Raw genomic sequence first — 21,686 nt, 5'->3', positions numbered from 1 at the left:
TTTTTTTTTTTCAGTTAATCAGTTTGTTTTGTTTTTTATTTGCTGAGAAGAGCAAAAATCTCAGTTACTTGATTATGCTCCCTCATCAAAGCTTTAGGGGAGCTCTTTTGTAAGGTTCGAGTAAACAGAAGTTTGGAGAAGTTATATAGAAGAAAAGTATATATAAAATATAGTTAGTATGATTGCTATCAGAAGGAATTCCACTTTGAAATTTTTTGTCAAACTGGAAATCTTTTTCACAGGTAGGACTACCTGAGTCCTCAGTAGAAGTATTTTATTATTCATAACATTGGACTTGAGTGTCATACCACCAAAGTATTTGTGCCAAAGTAGTGTCAACAATACATGCCAGGACAGGTAAGTCCATGAAGGGCTAAATATTTGACCTAATGACCTCTGTGAGGGACTAAGCAATCTGGATATATTTTTAATTTACTTTTTTCAGTTCAACAAGAACTTTCCTTGACTTAAGAACTAACATTTCTCCAGCAAGTTCATTATTTGTAGTCATTTTCTTATAGTCACATTTAGGTTGTAATTTCATGCGTTTATAATTTTACATTCTAATTTATAAGGCAGGAGTAATCATATACTAGTTCCTTTTTCTAAACTTTTGTTTTTTCCTCACATTCTCCTTAAAAAATTGTACTTGCAAGTCATGTATAGAGTCCAATTGTCAACAGTATGTTTTCAAGGTATTTTTTTTTTTTTACAGAAGTATGCCTTTGAAGATGTTATTTGGTATCTTGATGTTATTTAACTTTTTTCTTTTCTGGTATAATTGGTTTTCCCTCCCTTCTGCAAACAATAATTTTCCTATCATACTAGTTTTGTTTGCCTAACATTAGATCAATTTCAGATATAACACTATTGAAATTTTTTGTCATCTATCAAAAGATATGCATTTTGATTAGTGATAGAATAACTCTATTTTAACTGTCTATCACCATACAAGTGCTAAGTGAATATAGATTTATATTCACTGTGGATTCACTGTGGATTACACTTACAATAGTAATCATTATTATGATTTCAGTAAGCCAGAGCTGAAGCACAAACAAAATTATTTTCAGCTTCCAAAACATTTTACTTACTCATACATTATATTGATGGATTCAGATACATCAAAGTTTATTAAATTTATTACAGCAACTATCAGGTGCTTTAAAGAACTTCTCTCTATATTTTCCCAAGATCATTTAATCATTGCTGTTAGCACTGAGGACATTTTTTCAGCAACATTAAATTTTTCTTTGTGCCCGACCCCACCTATCTTTTTCTGATGTCTTGAGATTCTTGCTACGGTTGAAAATTTTAAAGGATGAATTTCTTTCTTTTATTTTCATGTACAAAAAATAAACCTAGCTGATTTTGTCCTAATGTATAGTGCATGCATACATATATATATACTTTATATACTTGTCTCATTCTCTTCATCTCTTCATATATATATATTTCTTCTGTTTTGAAGAAACAGAAAGATACATGATATATATACACCATGTGATAACCAATGCTTTTCAGACATATAAATGCACACATATTGATTTCACTTATTTAGGAAATCATAAAATTTGTGTCAGCTCTTTTCAAGAATGTTTTCCAAGTTAATTTATAACCCCAATACAAGATACGCTTTTAGGTTATGTTGCAGCTTTTTCATCCACTGTGTCATTCCCCTCTTCTCTACAGAGTCAAGATTGTTTTGTTTTCAGTAATTTTCTATCACTTTATTAAACAGAACTAGACCCTCATCACTATTTTAGAGTAAGTTGTCTTTCATTGAATTTTTTCATAATAATCTTTATACCTTTTGAAGAAACAGAAAGATACATGAAGTTCATTGTAGATTTCACCACTTTTTCACATAAAACTATATAGTAAGAAGGTCAAGGATTCTATGTGAAGCCATATAACATCCAGGATTTGATGAATATAAAAGGTTTCTATCTCTATAAAGTATAGAATTTGTCTGTATAGTAAATCTATCTTTAAAACTATAAAAACCCTCAAATATATTTTGCTGATACATACACATGTACAAATTACTTTGATCTAATTAAAAGCTATATTTATTTGGGGGATTTTCAAGTGAAAAAAAAATAACCACATTACTTATTACCTACTCATGACATTTTAGTTGTCATGCCAAAAAAAAAAAAGTAACAATAATGATTATGCCTAAAAAAAAAAAAAGCAATGATATTGCCACAGTTATTTCTTCACAGGTAGGCAAAACACCTTGTTAACCTCAGTGATCTTGACAGTACATTAGAGATGAAGGTAACTCACTTTTGTATAGGCCCTCACATTTGTAGATGTAGTATTTTGATGGGTACAATAAATCTCTGTAATTGTCAACCTTAGCATGTAGAATACAAAAGGTGGTAGTTGTTGTTATAAATTGCTCCTGGGCTACAAATATTATATGTCAAAATGGGACCTAATATCATCCAGTGGAGTCTTTATAAACACTCATCCCTGGTTCATGATTCGAATAACAGTGCTTATGGATTTGCTTGTAGCTAATGTGTCATTCTTGTCATTATCTTTCATCTTAATAGCTTAAACTTAAAGTACTGATTCCCAATTATTTTGATTCTGACAACACCATTAATTCTTTATATTTGTATTTAGACTTTATATCATAGCAGGCACTTGGAATTACAGTGCTTTAGCCATAGCTGAGTGAAAAAGAGACTTACATATTAGAATAGAGTTGTGAAGCTATGGAAAATAGGTATACAATTATCAGGAAACAATTTATCGCATTTTTAACACAGGCCTCTATAAATAGGGCAATTTATCAACTATTTCACAACTTCTATTACAACTGTATACCTCTTAAGTTTTAAATTATCTTATGCTTTTACAACTATTTATATACTGGCAGCCTGCTGCTCACTATTTTAGAGTGAGTCATCATCATAAATATCTTAATTTTTCTACTTATAAAGCACTTTGAATTTCTTTTTTAGTTTTTATGGGTATAATTGATTCAGGATATGATAAGCACTCTGTCCAATGTGTTTAAAATCCAGGTCAAAGAAAAGTTTTAGATAGGTTATAAATTCTCCTCTAATTATTTGCTCTTTTTTTCCTTTTGCCTTTTGTTAATTCTTTCTCATGCCTGTTTTTATCATCATCACTCTATATATCCTGGCTTCTCTGTCTTTTTCTCATTGTGTTCCTTTTGTCTTTGTACCATTTCTTTGAAGTTTCCTTCCTTTGGTTCCCTTCCTTTTATGCTGTCTGGGTCACTCAATGTCTATGTCTTTACTGTAGCAGCTATGTTTTATAAAATTGTCTTGTAGATAAGACACTTAGCCCTCACCATTCCTCTGCTTTCCCACCCTGTAAAAATAATAGCTGCTTTTTATATGTGGGACTTAACATTTTAAAAAATCATCTCATATGTATCATTTCATCTTAAATAAACATTTAAATTATGCCAATTTTTACTATAAAAATCATTTAAAAGGAGGCTGTTATCTTAAAGTATAATCTTCTGATATACTCAGTATGTCAAGAGTTATAGTCCCCTCTTCTTAGCAATCTTTATCCTTTCATAAAGTTCAGCCTTTGCATCTTTTAAAATCTGCAAAATTTTTAAAAAAGAGGTAGTGAACATCACTTCAGAACATAGTAATTTTAAATATAGTCAGACTGTTCTCCACCAGATTTCTCCTACTCTAGGTGTTGAGATCTAAAGGGCACTGAAGATTGCTTTGAATTGCCTTTGTTCCTAGGTTTTCCAATAGTATTCCTTTTTATATACTTAAGATTCAGTAGGAAAGAGCAGCACAGTTGGGGTACAAGTGAGAGGATCCCCTAAATCAGAGCATCCCTTGCTGCCTCCCAACTGGTACATAACAATACCAGAAGCAGTATTTCAGCTTTCTGCCAAGGTTTTTAAATGGACTTACTGGCATGTCCAATTGTGAGAAGTATATTAGTATATTTAGATGAGATTATAAAAGTGCTTTTTTTTATCGCAATGCTTTATGTTCAGGTGTGCTGTCATTCTTTTTAAATGTATTTATTCGCTTTTAGTAAGGTTGTCAAAATGTTTTATTTCTGCCTTTGTTTTAGTCCAGTATTCATTTGGGAAAGAAGAATATTTGTTATCATTTCACCTTAGTAATAAATGCAATAAGGAGGAATTTCGTTACCATATATTGATACCAATTCCTGAATCCCCTGCTCTGGGCTCAGAACACCATTTAGGCACAACTTATACTGAGCTCTCCAAGTACACTGGGCATGGTGATAAGCACTTAATACTTGTAAAAGCCCAATTAGAAATAACTATTCCCATCTTTCAGTTGAGGAAGGTGACACAGGTACAAGAAGGCACCCATTTCTTTAAGTTTTATTCGAGCAGCAACCAGGGGACTAAAGAATGGTCACAGAATAAGAGACTGGAAGAGGACACTGAACAGGGTCAACATTCTGGTTATTTTCCACTTATTATATTAAAGTCACAAAGTGTTTGCTCTAGAAGTAGAGGTAAGAGTACAAGTAGTTAAAAGGGAGAAGGGATTGAAGTGTGGGCCAGGAAGACTCCCACAAAGTAGCCTTTGAATTTTCAGAGCAATCAAACATTCTTTCAAATGAGTTCATTATCTGCAGATTAATTAAAATTAAATGGAGGCTCTATTCTATATCTTTGGCATTTGAAGTGCCACTGAAAGATGTTTTCTTTGAGAGGCTAGTGATTTGAGCAGTCTTTTTCATTGTCTTTGAAAATAATTAAGTCTACAGTTCATTGTTAATACAATGCCTAATGAAAAGAATCTTGTACTTTGAAAGCAGGGGAGGGACCTTAAAAGTCATGTAGTTTAGTCCTTTCCATTTAGGATGAAAAATGAAGCTCAAAGCAATGACCTTGACTTGACCAGACCTAAAGGTTAAATTAGGTCCACTGCGGACCTGCTTAGAAATAGACACATGTCAGGACAAAGCATCAGAATTTATATTTTAAAACAGTGTGCTTTTTTCCCTTTTGCAACTATTATTTTCTTATGAAAGATATTTTAACTGTATTATCAGATTTATTGCTACATGTTATATAGTAGTGTTTTTCTATATTAGACTATATTTTATCTAATAGCAATAGAATTTTATATTTATAAATGTAATTATACATTTACTTATATATCCAAAGTAATTATAAAAGCTATTAAATTATTAAGTTCAGAATGTATGCATAAAAAGAAATTTATCTGTAACTCCCATCTGAGAGACAAGTGTTAGTATTCTCTTCTTTGCCTTTATGAAAAGCTCTGTAAAGTTTCCTCAAAATACCAGAAGTGGATCTACCATATTATCAAGTGATTCCATCCTAGGAATCTAACCAAAGAACACAAAAGCACTAATTTGAAAGGAAACCTGCATTCCTATTATTTATTGCAATACTGCATGTAGTAGGTGAGCACAAAGACAATGCCCCAAAACAGATGAGGGATCAAGAATATGTGATATAAATGCACAATGGACTGCTACTCAGTGATCAAAAAGATAAATCTGTGCCACTTGCAGCAACATGGATGGAGCTGGAAGTGATTATACTCAGTGAAATAAGTCAGATGGAAAAAGAAAAATATCAGTGGTTTCACTTAGAGGAGGAATATAGGGAAACCATACATGGGATCAGAGAAAGACAAATCTTGAAAGCTTTCCATAAATCTGAGGCACCTGGAGGGAAGGAGATGGAGAGGGTGAGTGGGAGGGGTGACGACATGGTGGGGGGCAAAAGGCACAAGGGAATATGATGGTAGACTACAGGTGCTTTGGTGGTGGGAGAACTGTGGTGACCACATCTAATAGGAGAAGTATACTGTCAGAATTAACAAGGATATAAGATAAAGGTACTTCACTAAAAAATAAAATTATGGAAGAATGTTCCCTTACTTATCCTTTCATTCTTTCTCCCTAACACATATTTTAAAGTTAAGACTGTGATATTATATACATATTATAATCTGGTCTTAATAATGCCTTTTATCATATTAAATAATATACTTGACCATATGATTAAATATTAATCTGTTGCCATTATTCAGTTCCTAGTTATATCTTAAGTTAGTTTATTTTTTCAGATGATTCTGATATTTTACCTAAGGGCAGAGAGAAAATTCTAATAGAAAAATCTTTGTAAATATTCCTATTTATAAACCTTAATTTCTTGATCAATGTCACAGTTTTCCATTTAATATCTAAATTGCCAGTTCGCAGTGATTTTAACTATCAGTATCCACCCACCATTTTATTATTTAACTCAGAAAAAAATTTCCTAAAAAATATATGCCTTTATTTTTCTACCTACCTAATTTTTAAATTCCATCCAAAGTATCATTTTAGGCATTTGCCTTTGTTTTAATTTTAAAAAAGTTTCATATACCATCAATACACAAAAAATATTTTAAAATGATACACTAAACTCTTATGCTTTTATTACTTTTATCATAAAAATAAACTGTATCATGTTACTATTTAAAATAAGAATGGAATTAGGATTACCTAATTAGGTAATAACATCTGCATGTTTGTGCTTTAGAAGAGAGAAAAGCACTTCCTTTTGGCTGTATGTTAGCACATTTATCTCATAGGAAGGCAAGTAGGAGACACTGGCTCACTGAGCTTCTATATGAGATGTACCACACCTAGAGAAAAACAAACACAGCTTTCCTTCCCAGATGATATAACTCCATTAAAAGATTTACATCGGAGGCAGCAGTTAGAGAGAAATGACCATGGGGATATTCACATTTTCATAAACAATTTCCATGTTCATGAGAAGGGACCTCTCTCCCTGTAATCCTGATATCAAGAATCTCCCAGGACTCATTTGTACTGTTCATAACTATGGGTTCTGTGGGTTTTTCAACTCATGCTTTACAAACAAATGAGCTTTTTCATTTGTTCCTAATGACTTTGGTTTATACAAAGAGATCTTAAACTGTCCCCAGAGCAATCATTTTGCTAAAATGTTATTAGAACATCTTTACAAATTTAGCAACAAAAGGGGGTTTCACTAACAATGGAAATTACTGAGAACTGAAGGCCCTTGGCAAATTCAGTGTTCAACAATCTTGTTTTATTTCAAAGATGAGTATAAATGATCTTGTGAACTATTCACAGAGTCTTTATCTGGTGGGCAAGTAAGAAAGATGAGGGTTGGTGGAATGGGAGGAAAACTCAGAGCTGCGATTTGGGGCTAGTTAGCTCTGTCCTTGTTCCCCCCTTACCCCGAGACTGTGTGAACCTTAGGTATGGGTTCCCCCTACGTAGATACTGTCCTGTTTGTAGGTGGGACTTGGGAATATTTTCCAGTAGCCCATTGACAAATTCAGTTTATACATGTAAACATCTGTCAGAGAGACAGTTGCTGGCAAACTTGACCTACAGTGTCTTATAAGGCAGGTTCAACTGATAGGGCCCTTCTCGTCATCTGCAGCTCTAGCTCTGATGCGGAATCTGTTAAGATATTTTTTCAGGATGTTCTGAAGCCATTTTTAAATAAAGAAATAAAATAATGTTATAAGTTATTATCATTCAACCACCAATACTTTTGAATATTGTATGTAGTATTCGCTTTCAGATAAAATCTAATAACAAAATCATCTTCTCAAAAACTGACTGTAGCAAATCAACATCCATCTTATTTTCAATACTATGAAGGTTTTGGTTAACAGAAGCGCCATGACTTTCTTCTTTAGAATACCACTGAATGTCAGAGACATCGTCTACTGCACAGGAGTCTCACTGCTGGATGAGGATGTCTGGGAATTCATATGGATGAAATTTCACTCCACCACAGCAGTTTCTGAGAAAAAAATATTGTTGGAAGCCTTAACTTGCAGTGATGATAGGAATTTATTAAATAGGTGGGTCAATCCCTGTTCTAGATTTATTTGAGTCATGAATTTATTTTCTGTTAATCATACTGTTTGGAAGCTGTTGCTGATGTTATTTCCTTGAATATACAGTTGCTCTGAAACATCTCTTCCCTAAGCTAAGGAAAATGGCCAAGCTAACCTGACAAAAGCTAGCAGACTTGAAAGATGCACTTTGTTTCTAACCTATTATTTAACATATTATGTTAAATATATTTATTTAGCTATTTCACTTTTAATGGAAGTGTTTCCTATAAAGAATTTTGAATGACTTTGCATTATCAAACCACAACTCTGTTTTCCCCCAAAGATTATTTTTTCAGAATATAACACTTTAAAAAGTTATAATTATGGTAGTTCTTTTATACAGAAAATTATTCTATTGATAAATTTGTATTATTTTAACTGAACTATCCTTTTGAATAATACTATAAATTGGGGAAAATTAAACCATATAATTTTTATAATTTCATTAAAAAATTAAGATAATAAATTTGAAATGTATGCAAAATTCTATCCCTTCAGGCTTCTGAACTTATCACTAAATTCTGAGGTGGTGCTGGATCAAGATGCAATTGACGTGATAATACATGTAGCTCGAAATCCACATGGCCGAGACCTTGCCTGGAAGTTCTTCAGAGATAAATGGAAGATACTAAATACCAGGTATATAAGAGTTCAATCATTCATACTTGAGTAAATTACAGGTGACATCTGAGAGATAATGGACAACATTCTGTGTTAGAACCATGGTTCAGAAAATAGAAATTAATTTTACAATAAACAATCTGATGGGTGATACCACTTCAGTAAAATTCATAATTATTCTAACTATTATATAAGTATGCATTTATTAAAACTGGGGAAGTACAAGAGATTTCATGGTGCAACTTTCTTGAAAAATATATCATTTTCTAAACTTTTTGTATCATAAAATTTCTATATCTTGTATGGATGATAGAAAGAAAAATATTTCTAAATCATATCTAATGGTTTTATAACAAGAAAGCTTTAATTACTTCTGTAGAATTATTTTTAATTTCTCTTAAATATAAATAGCATAAAACACCTGAAATAAGGAACACAGAATCATTGTGCTATTTTAGTTGCAATAGAATTCATTCCAAGACTTCTTGTTTAATGGTAAGACTTCTTCAGCCTGCATTTTACAAAAAGTTTCATCAGATATTTAAATACATTATAATAAATGTTAATTTACTACTTTGATAATCTCTATGATATTTTAAAATTAAATTTATTATAGAGTATAGAAATGCTGCATCTTCTTAAACTTGAATGTCCCTAGAGAATCAGCAAACCTACTGTTCTGCCACTTAAAAACTAGTGTGTAATCTTTTTTAAAAAAGTACACCTTTGTTTTTTGGCCCTTATATAAAGATTCAATTGCAATGGATGTGCTGTAGAAATACATTTTTATTTACATGTATATCCTTGTCACAAAGAATGATTTTCCTAAAAGATACATTGACACTTGTGGTGTTTCAATTCAGAATGTTGGTATGTTTGGAAGATTAGAAATTGCTTTGTTGTCATATAGTGGATAAGCAGACAGAAAATAAAATTAATATATACAAGTATTACACTTAAAGTCATATCAAACATGTATCAAGACACAAATTTCTTTAGAAAATGGTTTTATAGATCAGAGTTTACTGCTATGAGTATACAATTTAGTCCCTACCAAAAAAAAAAAAAAAAATGTTAGGTAACTGATAGGCTTGTTTTGACTCACTGAATGTTCATGATCTCCAATCATAGGTGGAAAGGTTGAGGTTGGAGAATATATCAGTGTTTGTCCTAACAAATAATATCATCTTCCTGTACTCTGACTCCTCTGTCAATCTTTGACATGGGACACTTTTCCAGGTATTCCTTCTCCCTGCTCTCAAGATTTCTCTGGTTTTAGTTGCCCATCTAATTACAGTCACTCCCAGATCTCCATCTCTGACTGAGACATTTTACCTCAGCTTTACCCGAAAAGAGTCAAGTATTATGTTTGTGGTACAAGGGTTATCTTAATACCCCTATTAACAATGCTGATATTTGGGGGAGTATTTTCATGACATTTGGTGTGGTTTCTAAGCATGAAAAAGGAGAATGCCAATTCAGGTGTAACTAACCAGAACTGTATCCTGATGATTTTCATTGGTCTTTCCGTCCTTTTCTTTACGGTCCTTTTTCTTTTTCCTTACAAAGAGTAGGTTGCTTTAAATTAGACAGTTTAACGATATTTCTTTCTCAGGCCTTGGAATGGAAATATAATAATAAGTCTTAAATTTAATTTTAGACCTTTCTAAAAAACTGAACTAAATTAGGTGGCACCTGGTGGTATCCCAGAGCCAAACTCGGTAGTTTCTCACTCCCCAGATGAATGATGTTCAATGCCTAGAGATGTCAATGGAAATAACACATCTCAGGTCAAATGGAACCTTCCAAAGGACTCCAAGAATTCTCTCTAGTAAAAAACCTTTCTACCAGTATTTTTCAAATTACTGTGTTAATATTAAGACTTTCTTTTTTTATCTTTTGAGGTATGGAGAAGCATTATTTATGAATTCCAAACTAATCAGCGGAGTCACAGAATTTCTTAATACTGAAGGTGAACTCAAAGAGGTAAATATTTAAGATTAGTTCTAATGCTTTTCTTTTATAAATATGAAATTACAGATTTACTTCAACCATTTTTTCCCCAACACATTCATACCCATCCATTTAATACACACACACACACACACACACACACACACACATTGATGTTAAAATCTTTATTCAGTGCATTACTTGCAAAGATATTTTTGACATGTTAAAGAGAAATAAGTGGGAGAGAGATATATTTCAATATAATGGTTATGAAACTGAGGGAACCCAAATCCATTCTGGAAGTTTTCACCCAATCTATAATCAACTGCTCTTTAACTTGCATATACATCAAAATCCTGGAAACAACAAAATGAGGCTTTCACAAGGACTCTGTGTTTGGACTGAGTTTGGTGTTAAGGTACTAAACTTGAGTCTCACTGCTACAAGTCAGGTCTATACAGATGGATAGACAACTGGGTGTAATGATGAAGCTTCATGTCTCTAGTTTTATTACACGCAATGAATCCAGATAAATATGGAAAGCAATGTATCTGGCAAGATATAGTTAGATTAATAGCATATTCAATGTTCTGTTTGTACAGCCCCAAATGAATATCATTAATAAAAATTATTTCAATTACTTAAGAATTAGTGTCCAGTTGGTAATCTTTTTCATTTCTTTTTCTGGAAATTTGTAACAGATAATGTTTATTGTTATTGTTGCCCTTTTTTCTTTTTTTGCTTTTTTCCCATGAGTGCATAGCCCTAATGGAGTAGGCTATGAGATGGGGGGAGGGTAGGTTAGTAGGCAGCTAGGATGAGCAAAATATGGATACTTTTGGTTGATTTAATTCAGCCGGACATCAGACATGTCCTACTTTCTCTCTACTGTTTGCTCCTATAAAATATAACTGAGATTTGATACTGAGAACCATGGTCTCCTCAGTTTTCGCTGATGGAAAGTCTGATGCTGTGGCCCAGAGCTAATCACTCCGGGAAGCATTCTCTCAGAAGCAGCAACCCTGGCACCATCTTTATTATCTTCCAGTACTGCCCAGTTTTGTATGATAATCTCTGGTGCACTAACTTGGATTCTTCACACTTTGAACTAAGCTAATGTCTCTGGTTGTAGTGATTTGAAATTCAAGTTTTATCCCTGCTATGTGTGTTTCCAACCCTGAAAGATTTGGTTTCAAAAATTCCAACATGTTTTACTATTTTTTTTTAATAAAGGAAGAAGCTAAATGGGAAAGAATCTTTCATATCTGTTGGAAACAGAAAGAACAGGAAATTAATGATTGCTTCCAATTTTCTCAGTATTTAAATGAAGCACATCTAATTCCATAATGCATGTTCAACAGTCTGAGGATGAAAGTTTCCTCTAGTCACAACCCATGAGTCATTCCAGTGAACACAGAGTGAAAGCTCTTCCTTCCAGTTCTCCTCTGGAAGAACTTTCTAGGCCACTCTTGCTTCTCCAGGTCATCTTGCCTATGTTTTTCCCTTTTACTCTCTTTATTCTGGCCTTTATCTTGTCCTCCCCTTCCTCTTCCACCCTCAAATTCTATCTTTCATATTTTCCTTGCTTCTGTAATACCAAGGTCATGGAAAAACATCTTTTCAATGGACATTTAATTGATTTTATCATATAATGACCATTTTATTTTACATATTTCATGGATACATTTTTCACACTTGACTTGTCGTTTGAAATGTTTCAAAATGCCCTTAGAATGAAAGATACAATTTCAAAACTGAAATTAAATTTGGCTTTTATCCCATTATCTATACAGCCACCCACTTCACAATACAGATTCTCCTTGGCATGAGTAATGAATCCTTTCATGACAAAGCTGCTTGCTCTGACTTTCTAGTTTCACAACTGGTGCCTGGAGCTTTTCCTGCATTTATCATTTAATCTTTGTTTATAGGGTTGAGAACCAGTATTGTCAGGTGGGATGGGCATTTAATTTGTATTGTTGATAACTCTCTTCCATAAATATAAGGGGTCTGAGGAAACTCCAATCAAATTCTTCCATAACCACTGACCATGGAAGCAGAAAAGCCAATGTACTGCCTTTAGATATGTCATGTTTTCATTTCAAAAGTTTATAGATCAAGAGGGAATCAGCATCTTTATGAATTTTAAGCATTCATTTGAGATTTTAATGATCCCCATCACCTTTATAGGCATTCAGTATAGAAACATATCGTTCCAAGATTTCTCCCCTAAAACTGCAGTCTGATACCTGAATCTAGCAATTTCCTTTTAAATGCACAGCTCTGGCAATTTGAACAGTATAAATCCATGAGTCAGTTCATCACTTTTTTTTAATTTCAAGCTAACGGACTCAGAACCTCATGGAAACTCAGAGGCCATCCTTGCCATTCTAATGTCTATTCAGCAACCCTCCCCACCCATTTTCCTGCCTCTTGATCCTAATATACAGCACTGTTGTAGAACATAACCTTATGCTTCAGAACTATCCCATCACAGTTTCAGTGCTACAAATATAAATAAAGGGGCGCTAGCTAATTTTACTCATTTGTATAGTTACTATGAATATATTATGTAATTTATTTTAAGAATAATTTATGTTTAGGTTATGGAGAGTACTAAATAATTTTTTTTAATGTTAAGAGGCTTTAAATTTTTTTTTTATCATATTTCTATTTGCCTTTCAAATTATATTCATTGAAGATACATCCTTATATCTGCTTTGGAGGTTATAGGTCATGCAATGTTTTTATAGTGAAAATAACAAACATGCCTAGAAAAGAATGGTGCACAACATTATGCTAAAAGAATGGTGCACAAACATTTCTGACATGAAACTCAATGTTATTTTATATAAGTGTCTAAGCCTGTGATGTTCTTAAATGAAGGCATAAAATCATATACTTATTTAGGAGTCATAATTAAAAATAACTTAACAGCCCTACAGACCTAGCAAAGAGCAGTAGAAATAAGCAAACTTGAATGTTAAGTGCCTTCCCTCTGCTCCATGCCCTCTAAGGCAAAGCAGAGCTCTCGGGGGCACTATGATCACTCTCTAGGGTCAGTTTGAAGATTATTCTGCCAACATGTTTGCCAGAGACCTGGGGAGGAACATGGAACATCAGATCGATTTATGCCAACTATGGAGAGTAGAACAGATGCAGTGTTCTGATAAATGAGCTGCTCCCAAGATGCATGAGTCACCTCAGGCTCTCCAAGCTTGGGAGGGAAGTATTTAGTGTGCTTAAATAGTGGTTTAAGAAAGGTGTCCCTTATGTGTGGAATATAGAGAAACTAGACAAGTGTCAGATAAAGACACACTTAAAAGTTAACCCTGGAGGGCCCTCCCTGGTGGCTCAGCGGGTTAAAGCACAGTACTAAGAAGCTAAAGCCACTTCAGCATGAGCTCGATCCCCACCCTGGAGGTGACCCACATGGTGTGGCAGACCTCTCCTGACCCGTCCACTGCTCCCCTCAAAAGTGTACTTCATCAATTTTGCCTGTTCTGCTCCCCACTTTTCGCTATCACTATATTAGAGACTTCCTAGAGAAATATGTAATAATACACAGAATATCTTAAAAGAAATAGATGCATTTTTCCCCTGATTGACATATATTATGTAAATAATGCCACTGTGTATACACCTGTAATATACAGGTGTACACAGTGATAGACATATTTTGTAATCAGTTAAAACAAAAAATTCAAAGCACAGATCAACATGTATTATTTGTGACTTCAGGGATGCAGACTAAATAAATTTTATTATAAATGTTAATGCAAATGCACTATAGGATTAATCTGCTGAAGTTGAAAAATTTGATTCAAGTGCTTTCATTTGACTTCCCCCTTACATATGCGTATGTATTTCCAGGTGTTTGTGGGGGTTGGGGGGCACATGCCTACACTATTAGCAATATCCAGTCCCCTCTAAGCCACCTTCCCTTCTTCCTCCTTCCATACTATGTCTAAATTTGTTCAAGTATTGAGTCAGTTTTAAGGACACTGACAAAACTTTATTATACATGCATGTTTTACGTGTTTCTTATAATGGCCTAGTGATTTTCCAGTCTTGTAAAAGAGCCATCCGTCGCTCTGAGATGTTCTTATCTATTGCTAATACTGCCGGCCACAGAATTTTGCGAGAACCCATCAGAGTCACATCATCAAAGTAATGCAGTTATAAACAACCAAGTTAGCCATGAACCAGTTTCTAGATTAGTTCAGAAAATATAATAAGCTGCACTTTAAATGTCCCTGCCCCCATTTCTCCGTGTCCCTGACTCAATCCTGACGCACTGCATTTCCCTCTGGCATAGCTTCCGAGTGGCGCCCACCCTGTGATGAGTCACACCCCACCCTAATTACACCACATAGTGAATCTGTGTTTCAGTTGATTTTTCACATTTGTCTATTAGGTTTGCAATTGTTTAGTTGCCAGTTTCTTGAGACACATCAAACAGAATGAAAAATTGCTAGTTTTTAATCTTGCAGCAAAATCCTTTATCATTCCCAGAATATATGGACTCTTTAGAGAAAATCTTACAACCATAGAAACTAAGACAATACATTTTAAAATTATGATTCATTTTAATTAAGTGCTCAAAATATCAAGCTAATTGTGTCCACATCCTTCCCTTATTCGTTCTAAATCTGACTATTCAGGTGTTTGCAATGCCATTAATCATACAGTTTTCACAGCATGTGAGTTTTTCCACACCACCCAATATTTTTAGCAATCTCTTGCCACTATGGTGTCAAACTCTCATACTGCTTATTGGAAGAGGACAGAATAATTTTCTCTCTGCAAACAAAAACTTAACTTTAATCTTTATGTTCAGTTTTTAAGGTTATTTTGTACACTGGCAATATCCAGTAATTAGAATGAGTCTTTGTCACAACCCCATCACCCCATTATGAAAAGATAAATATTTGTTCCAATATTTACTTATGAAAGAAGAAGCTGTCCTTGGAACTATTTATACTAATGTCCGCTCTTTTCCCTTTTTGGTTCCAAAGCAGTTGCATCACATCTCATGGACACAATGGTTATATAGCATGGCATTACCAAGTAACTGAATGGCATTACCATGTATCAAAATCTGTCTTCCATAGTGACTGTGGCACTTTGAGTATGGCACTTAGATTTTTTTGTCATGTTGGACATGATTTCATTTTAAGATGGCATTCGTCTGTTCTAGGAGCATACATATTTGAACTTTTGGAAATTTGTATTTCCAGCTAAAGAACTTCATGAAGAACTATGATGGAGTAGCTGCTGCCTCTTTCTCAAGAGCTGTGGAAACTGTCGAAGCCAACGTGCGCTGGAAAATGCTGTATCAGGATGAGCTGTTCCAGTGGTTAGGCAAAGCTCTGAGACACTAAAATTGTTTCCTTTAAAAACTGTTCATCTCAGAATTTTGTAAGAAGATCTGCTTTATGTGGAATGAGGAAAATGTGCTATGTGGAAAATGGCCAGATTTTCAGTGTTAACATGTGGGAGGAATTTTTTTCTTTTTTTCTTTTTTTTAACTTTTGGTTTTGGGAGACTTTTGTTGTCGTTTCATTCATTCAGTTTTGCTTTTCTACTGGGTATTCTTCTCTAAAGAAACTCTTGCAAGTGAAACTAGTTGTGATAGCTTCAGCTGTACATTCCTTGCTGTACAGGACCAACTAAGATAGTGGTGCATGTTGATGTTGCAGTCAGTTTGGAAAACATATTCAGAATATTTTTGTGCATGGTGGTATGGTCCTGCCCTGTTCCAGCATGCTTATTTAAAGTGTCCAATGTTGTATGTGAATATATGTTATATCTAGGATGGGCATTATGCAAAAGCACAAAGATTATCTATGACAATCAGTGTTGCAATGAAAGAAAAACTGAAAAAAGAAGTTGTATTCTTTGTCCTGGGCAATGTGAGAGATAAAAAAAAAAAAGCCCTTTAAATGATTAATGTCATTTATTTCAGCACTTGGATTGTCTGTCAATAATTACTGTGTTACTAACTCATTTTATCTGAGTTAAAGCTGTGTATACATTACAAAGGCATATAGATAGTGTATGCATATGTTGATGTACAGAGGGAAACCCCGTATGTATATACTATGTTATACACTGCACATGTGCAAAGAATTTCTTCAGATTAAAAGGAAATTCACTCTTTTTATAAACTGATGAAAACTTTGAAAAACTTTGAAAAAGCTTAAAGAGTTTATCTCAACATTATCTTTCCTGGAAATTTCCTTACTAAATTTCTCAGCTGTTACAGATCTTTTAATCTATTTCCTGAACAATGGTCTATTCTACTGCATAAAAATGAATTCTAACAAAATCTATGTATAAATTAAACCTTCGTCTAACTCTCCTAAGGAAGTGGCAGCCTCACATCCTAAATATAGTTTTGTCATTATTTTAGTCAAAATTCCTATTGTGTAAAATAATTGTGCACACTTAATAATTACCTGTGCTAAGAAAGTATTTGTTTTCCATCTCATGCAGGGTCATCCAGAGAGTGAAAAACTCTCTGTGCGTATTGGTCTTTGTGTCTGTGTGACTCTAATTCTCCATCAAGTGATCATACCTCAAGTGGGTCTACTAGCATTTAATGACCTTTAATGCCACTTGTGCCATCCATGAAGATGAAAAGTTGCTTTTCTTAATCAAAGATTTTCCTTTGAGACTAACAACTCTGCTCTGCCTCAGATTTTGGAATAACTTCTATGTATCACAGTGTTTTTAAATATTATTCTCATTCAGTAGGCCAAACAGATCAGATGTTCCAAAATTAACATATTTTATAGTTTGCCATTATACCATTATTAAATAATATATCATTTATATTATAAAATACTAATACCATTATCACACGTTAGACAATGTTTGTGAACATCTTTCTGTGTTCCTGAGGTTTTTCTCTGAGTCTTCTTACAAATCATAGAGACAAATACATTCTAATTCTAATAGTCCCTGAACACTGGGTCAAAGTAGACATTTTAGAAACTAGAGTCATTTATTTATTCTGTTTGTTGTAAAAAAAAAAGAGCAATTTTCAAATTTATAGAACAAGTCACCTAAAATTGAATTATATCTTTTTAGCAATTAATATCTAGAATCTATAGCTATATTTTTTAGCACTTCAGCAGAAATACATGGATTTTAAATATTCTATGTGGTATTAATAAGACATAGTAATGCTTAGAAAAATATTTAAACACCATCCCACCTAGCCCACGATGACAGTCAATTATAAAGCATATAGGAAACCCTAGAAGGGTGTGAGTTCTGAAACATAAAAATAACAAATACTTCATTGCCATGCAGGACCCAAACATATATGGTATTTGGATTCATGTAAGAGAAAAGCTAGAGGTGAATGTCTTTGTTTGTTTTGTGTCATGAATTACTGAAAATTCCTAGTAGATGTGACAATCTCTTGAATGGTACGATCATTTCCTGATTTGAGTCAGAAGGGCTTTATAGTTTTTTTCCTCCCCATTGTTAATATGCTTTCAGCATTTTAGTGGCCTTGAACAACTGGTTTAGCTACAATGGCAAATCCTAAGTGTATAATTATGTGCAATGTTCAATACCTCAAATGATAACTGTTCAGAAGTCTAGTACTACTAATGGCATTGAGATGGGATTTTCGTTTTACATATTTTTCAATAATTCATCCTTTTCAATGTTGGATATTATATCAGGCTTTAATGTTTTTTAGTTGTGTAAATAAGTAATATTTTCAAGGTAATAAAATGACTAATGCTATATCTTGGAATATTCTGTAAAATGTAGTTATAAATTTCTATTTTTTACATAGAATTCTTATCTTTTTTCTTTTCCTTCTCTGTTTTACAAAGCAAATATGTGCGTGAAATGGCAGATTGTCAGTAAGTTCCAAAAACTAAGCTTGAATATATATACTCAGCAAAAGGGTTTCGAAGACTAGACTATTTACCACCCTGAGTATTAATTATCTCTAGGTAATTTGTACATAAAAAGTTTTCCCCATTTTTACACCCTTTATCTTAATTTTTTTGTGTGACCTTTGAAGTTTTTCAGATATACAAATTCAACCTCTAAGGCTAATATTCATAGTACCAAATGTATTCTTGAGTTTCAATAGTATGAGTTTTAGCTGTAGCTGAAACTCACTTTGATTTATATTATTTCTAGGATACTTATATCATAGGAATAAGATTTTGTGGTAGCAAAATACACAAATAGTATAACTGCAATATAGTACAAGGTTATTAATATACCATATATTTACAGATTGTATTTTATTTTCAAAAATCTTTTGCACATTGTTTTGACTCATAAAAACATATATTTTAATAGTCATTATAGTCTGATGAGAAATCCGAGTCTCAGTAGCAATGTGAATCATTAAAAAATTATACTGTAATATTTTGGTGGTGGGGAGACTTTCAGGACAGTCTTCCTACAACTAAAATAAAAAGATACATTTAAAATATCTCTACCCATTGGATTACTTGGAGATTTTCCAAATACTAGAAGCAGCATAAAAATATATGATTAAGTTATCTATAATTTTATTAAATTTAAATCTGTGTTTCTAATTTGCAGTGATATCAAACAACTAGATGGAAATTGATGTTTATTTTGGTTAGTATCAATACCCAAATATTGGTGCAAAGAATATGATTTGTCAACTGTTGTTTCCTTTTTTATATTTTGATAAACAGTAAGTGTGACCTTAAAATATTATAATTTGCTTTGTTTTCAACAGAAATTTCTCTGATTATCTATAATAAAGTTGGCCAGCCTACAGATAAAATGATGTCCATCTTATCAGTAGAAATAATATTCAGTAAAATGTTTATAAATGTAAATAAGTTGTGAGAAAAGATTTTTTGTTTTTGCACAATTGTAGCACTGGATTACAAGCAAGAAAGGGATTGATTAAGAACTTAAATATAGTTAAAATTTATGGATGATAAAATTTTAAGGAATTCTTTTTTAAGATGTATTTGTTGAGTCACTTTTACTTCACTAAGCACTTGTGGAAGAGATAACTCCTGAACAATTTATATAACAATAAATGGAATGAACAAAGAAATAATGAGCCAACTAGAATGATAAGGGCAGCATGAAAAATAATTACATTCTATGGAAAAGGGTTTCAATAATGTTATGTATAACTAATATTATGCAATTATTTTTGTACTCTACTTCTCTAAGCTTTTATGGCATTTCATGAAATTGTCATTATTTGGTTTCACAACACTGTTTTACAGAAATATGCAGCATTTATAAAGTGTAACAAAACCACATAGTTTTAACTTGTAATTAGAAAATAAAATAGTATCAAATTTATCTTTTAAAAAGGTGTTTGAGCAATTTAATAATATTAGTGTGTTATTTTAAGCTATGTATGTAAAAGTAATTCAAGTTTTCAAAAATGGCTTTAGCATATACTTGTATACTTACAATGTGTTAACTTTCATATATTCTTTAAAGCAGATTCAATAATACTTTAGGTAATAATGCTTTGTTCAAATTTCTACATGTAATATTTTGAGTACAAACATATTCTTGTATAATATTCCTGGAACTCTAAATTTCAAGTATATAAGAGAAATCTTCAGTTCAATTGCTTTGAATTAATAAGGGAGTGGTTTTATTAAGTACTTTTTTAAATGTGCTTTATCTTCAGGAAAAGTCTGTCAAATGCATATTCTAATACGTTTTTATTTTTAACTTTATGGATTTATTATTTGAACACATTTCAAACTTTAGAAGAGAAACTAAAAGTATCTTAAATATTGAAAACAAGCTACTGGTAAAAGTATATTAATATGTTCTAATGTTAATTATACTCATATGTCTTAACTACATGCATCTTATTTTTTAAATAAGTTTTTCATAAATAACCCTACTGATAGGCAGTATGATTTATCCAGGTTTTGATTTTAAAAGCATTTTTTTGAATGCTTAATATTTTAAAGATAGTGCATTGACTCTTTTTCTTTCTGAAACTCCTAGTACCAATGCACTAAGTTAAAAGGAAAAAAAAGCAACCCTTCATTTTGGTCTGAATTAAGTTTTTTTGTTCAGCATTAGTGTTAAATGACTTAGAATAAAGGAGCAAATAATGAGAGTCTGCTAAATGCCAGGCACTATAGATATCTTATTTAATAACCCAGTGAAGTATCATCAATCAGTGATAAAACTTGAGAATATGAGTGCTGAGCAGTTTGCATGACTTGTATTAACTGGGATCACAACCCCTGCAAGCCCAATGTCTTATGACTCAAATTTGTCATTACTCTGTTTCAGCATGCACAGAAATATGATTATCCATACAGACTAGTCTCTACTGCAGATAGGAATATCGTACATCTCACTTACTATTACCATTATCTCATTTGAGAAAAGTGCATTCTGATTTGTCACTCCCTTGTTAACAGGGTTACTTTGGATAGTCTATAAAATTTTTCACCAAGATGTTTTCCATTAGTGTGTTGTATAGTGGGTTTTAAGCTTTAACAGGTAATTAACAGATACTCTAGCCAATGAGCCATGTAAAATAAGTGAAAAAAGACGATGGACTGCAAATTTGCTTTTCATCAGTGGACCAAGACATAAAGGTTAAACCTCTGTGCTACTTGTGGAAGGGATCTGTTAGTCCAGTCAGAACTTTCTTTTGCTTAGTGATGAGGTCAGAGAAGTATTTCACTATTTTTGCTTACAACTAGAGATGGTCTGCAGCTGCTAGGTTTACTTAAAATTTACTTAAAATGGCTTGTTGTGTGTAGACACACAGTGTACGCACAGGTCAACTTGCTTCTATTCACACACATTTTTATTGTATCATGGATGTAAATGTTAGGGTGGAACGTTCTGAAGCAAATGTTAGTGTGGAATTAAGAACATCTGCCTTAAATGTGCAGTGCATTTATTTTCAAATTTAGCTTTCAGCAACTATCCTTTTAACCCTCAGAGGTTCACAATATTATGCTTGCTCTTATATGTTAATCTGTTCCCACCTTCACATAAGATATGACCTACTGGGTGAGAACATTCATTACTAATTCTTTGTTACTCAGTTTCACCTAAAATAGGTTTATCATCTGTCATATTTTTAAATGCAAATCATTTTTCCAGTGACTTTCTCCTGAAATGTACTCTCTTAAAATATCATGTAATAGTAATCAGATTACCTTT

The 21,686-nt window shown here is 32.8% G+C and overlaps 1 protein-coding gene across 1 annotated transcript in view; it reads left to right on the top strand.

The window, feature by feature from the left end:
• The window catches only part of TRHDE (thyrotropin-releasing hormone degrading enzyme), a 324,987-nt gene extending 308,305 nt beyond the window's left edge, over nt 1-16,682 (top strand). Inside the window, exons 16-19 of the mRNA XM_004675882.2 lie at nt 7,722-7,889; nt 8,424-8,564; nt 10,451-10,532; nt 15,740-16,682. Coding sequence (XP_004675939.1) covers nt 7,722-7,889; nt 8,424-8,564; nt 10,451-10,532; nt 15,740-15,883 — 535 coding nt within the window. The 3' untranslated portion in view covers nt 15,884-16,682. The remainder of the gene's footprint in view (nt 1-7,721; nt 7,890-8,423; nt 8,565-10,450; nt 10,533-15,739) is intronic.
• Nucleotides 16,683-21,686: the final 5,004 nt, after the last annotated feature.

Source organism: Condylura cristata, unplaced genomic scaffold, assembly GCF_000260355.1.
Source record: "Condylura cristata isolate star-nosed mole 26May11 unplaced genomic scaffold, ConCri1.0 scaffold00004, whole genome shotgun sequence".
Lineage (NCBI taxonomy): Eukaryota > Metazoa > Chordata > Mammalia > Eulipotyphla > Talpidae > Condylura > Condylura cristata.
The sequence above is the reverse complement of the archived record's forward strand: the minus strand, read 5'-3'. Positions and strand labels throughout refer to the sequence as shown.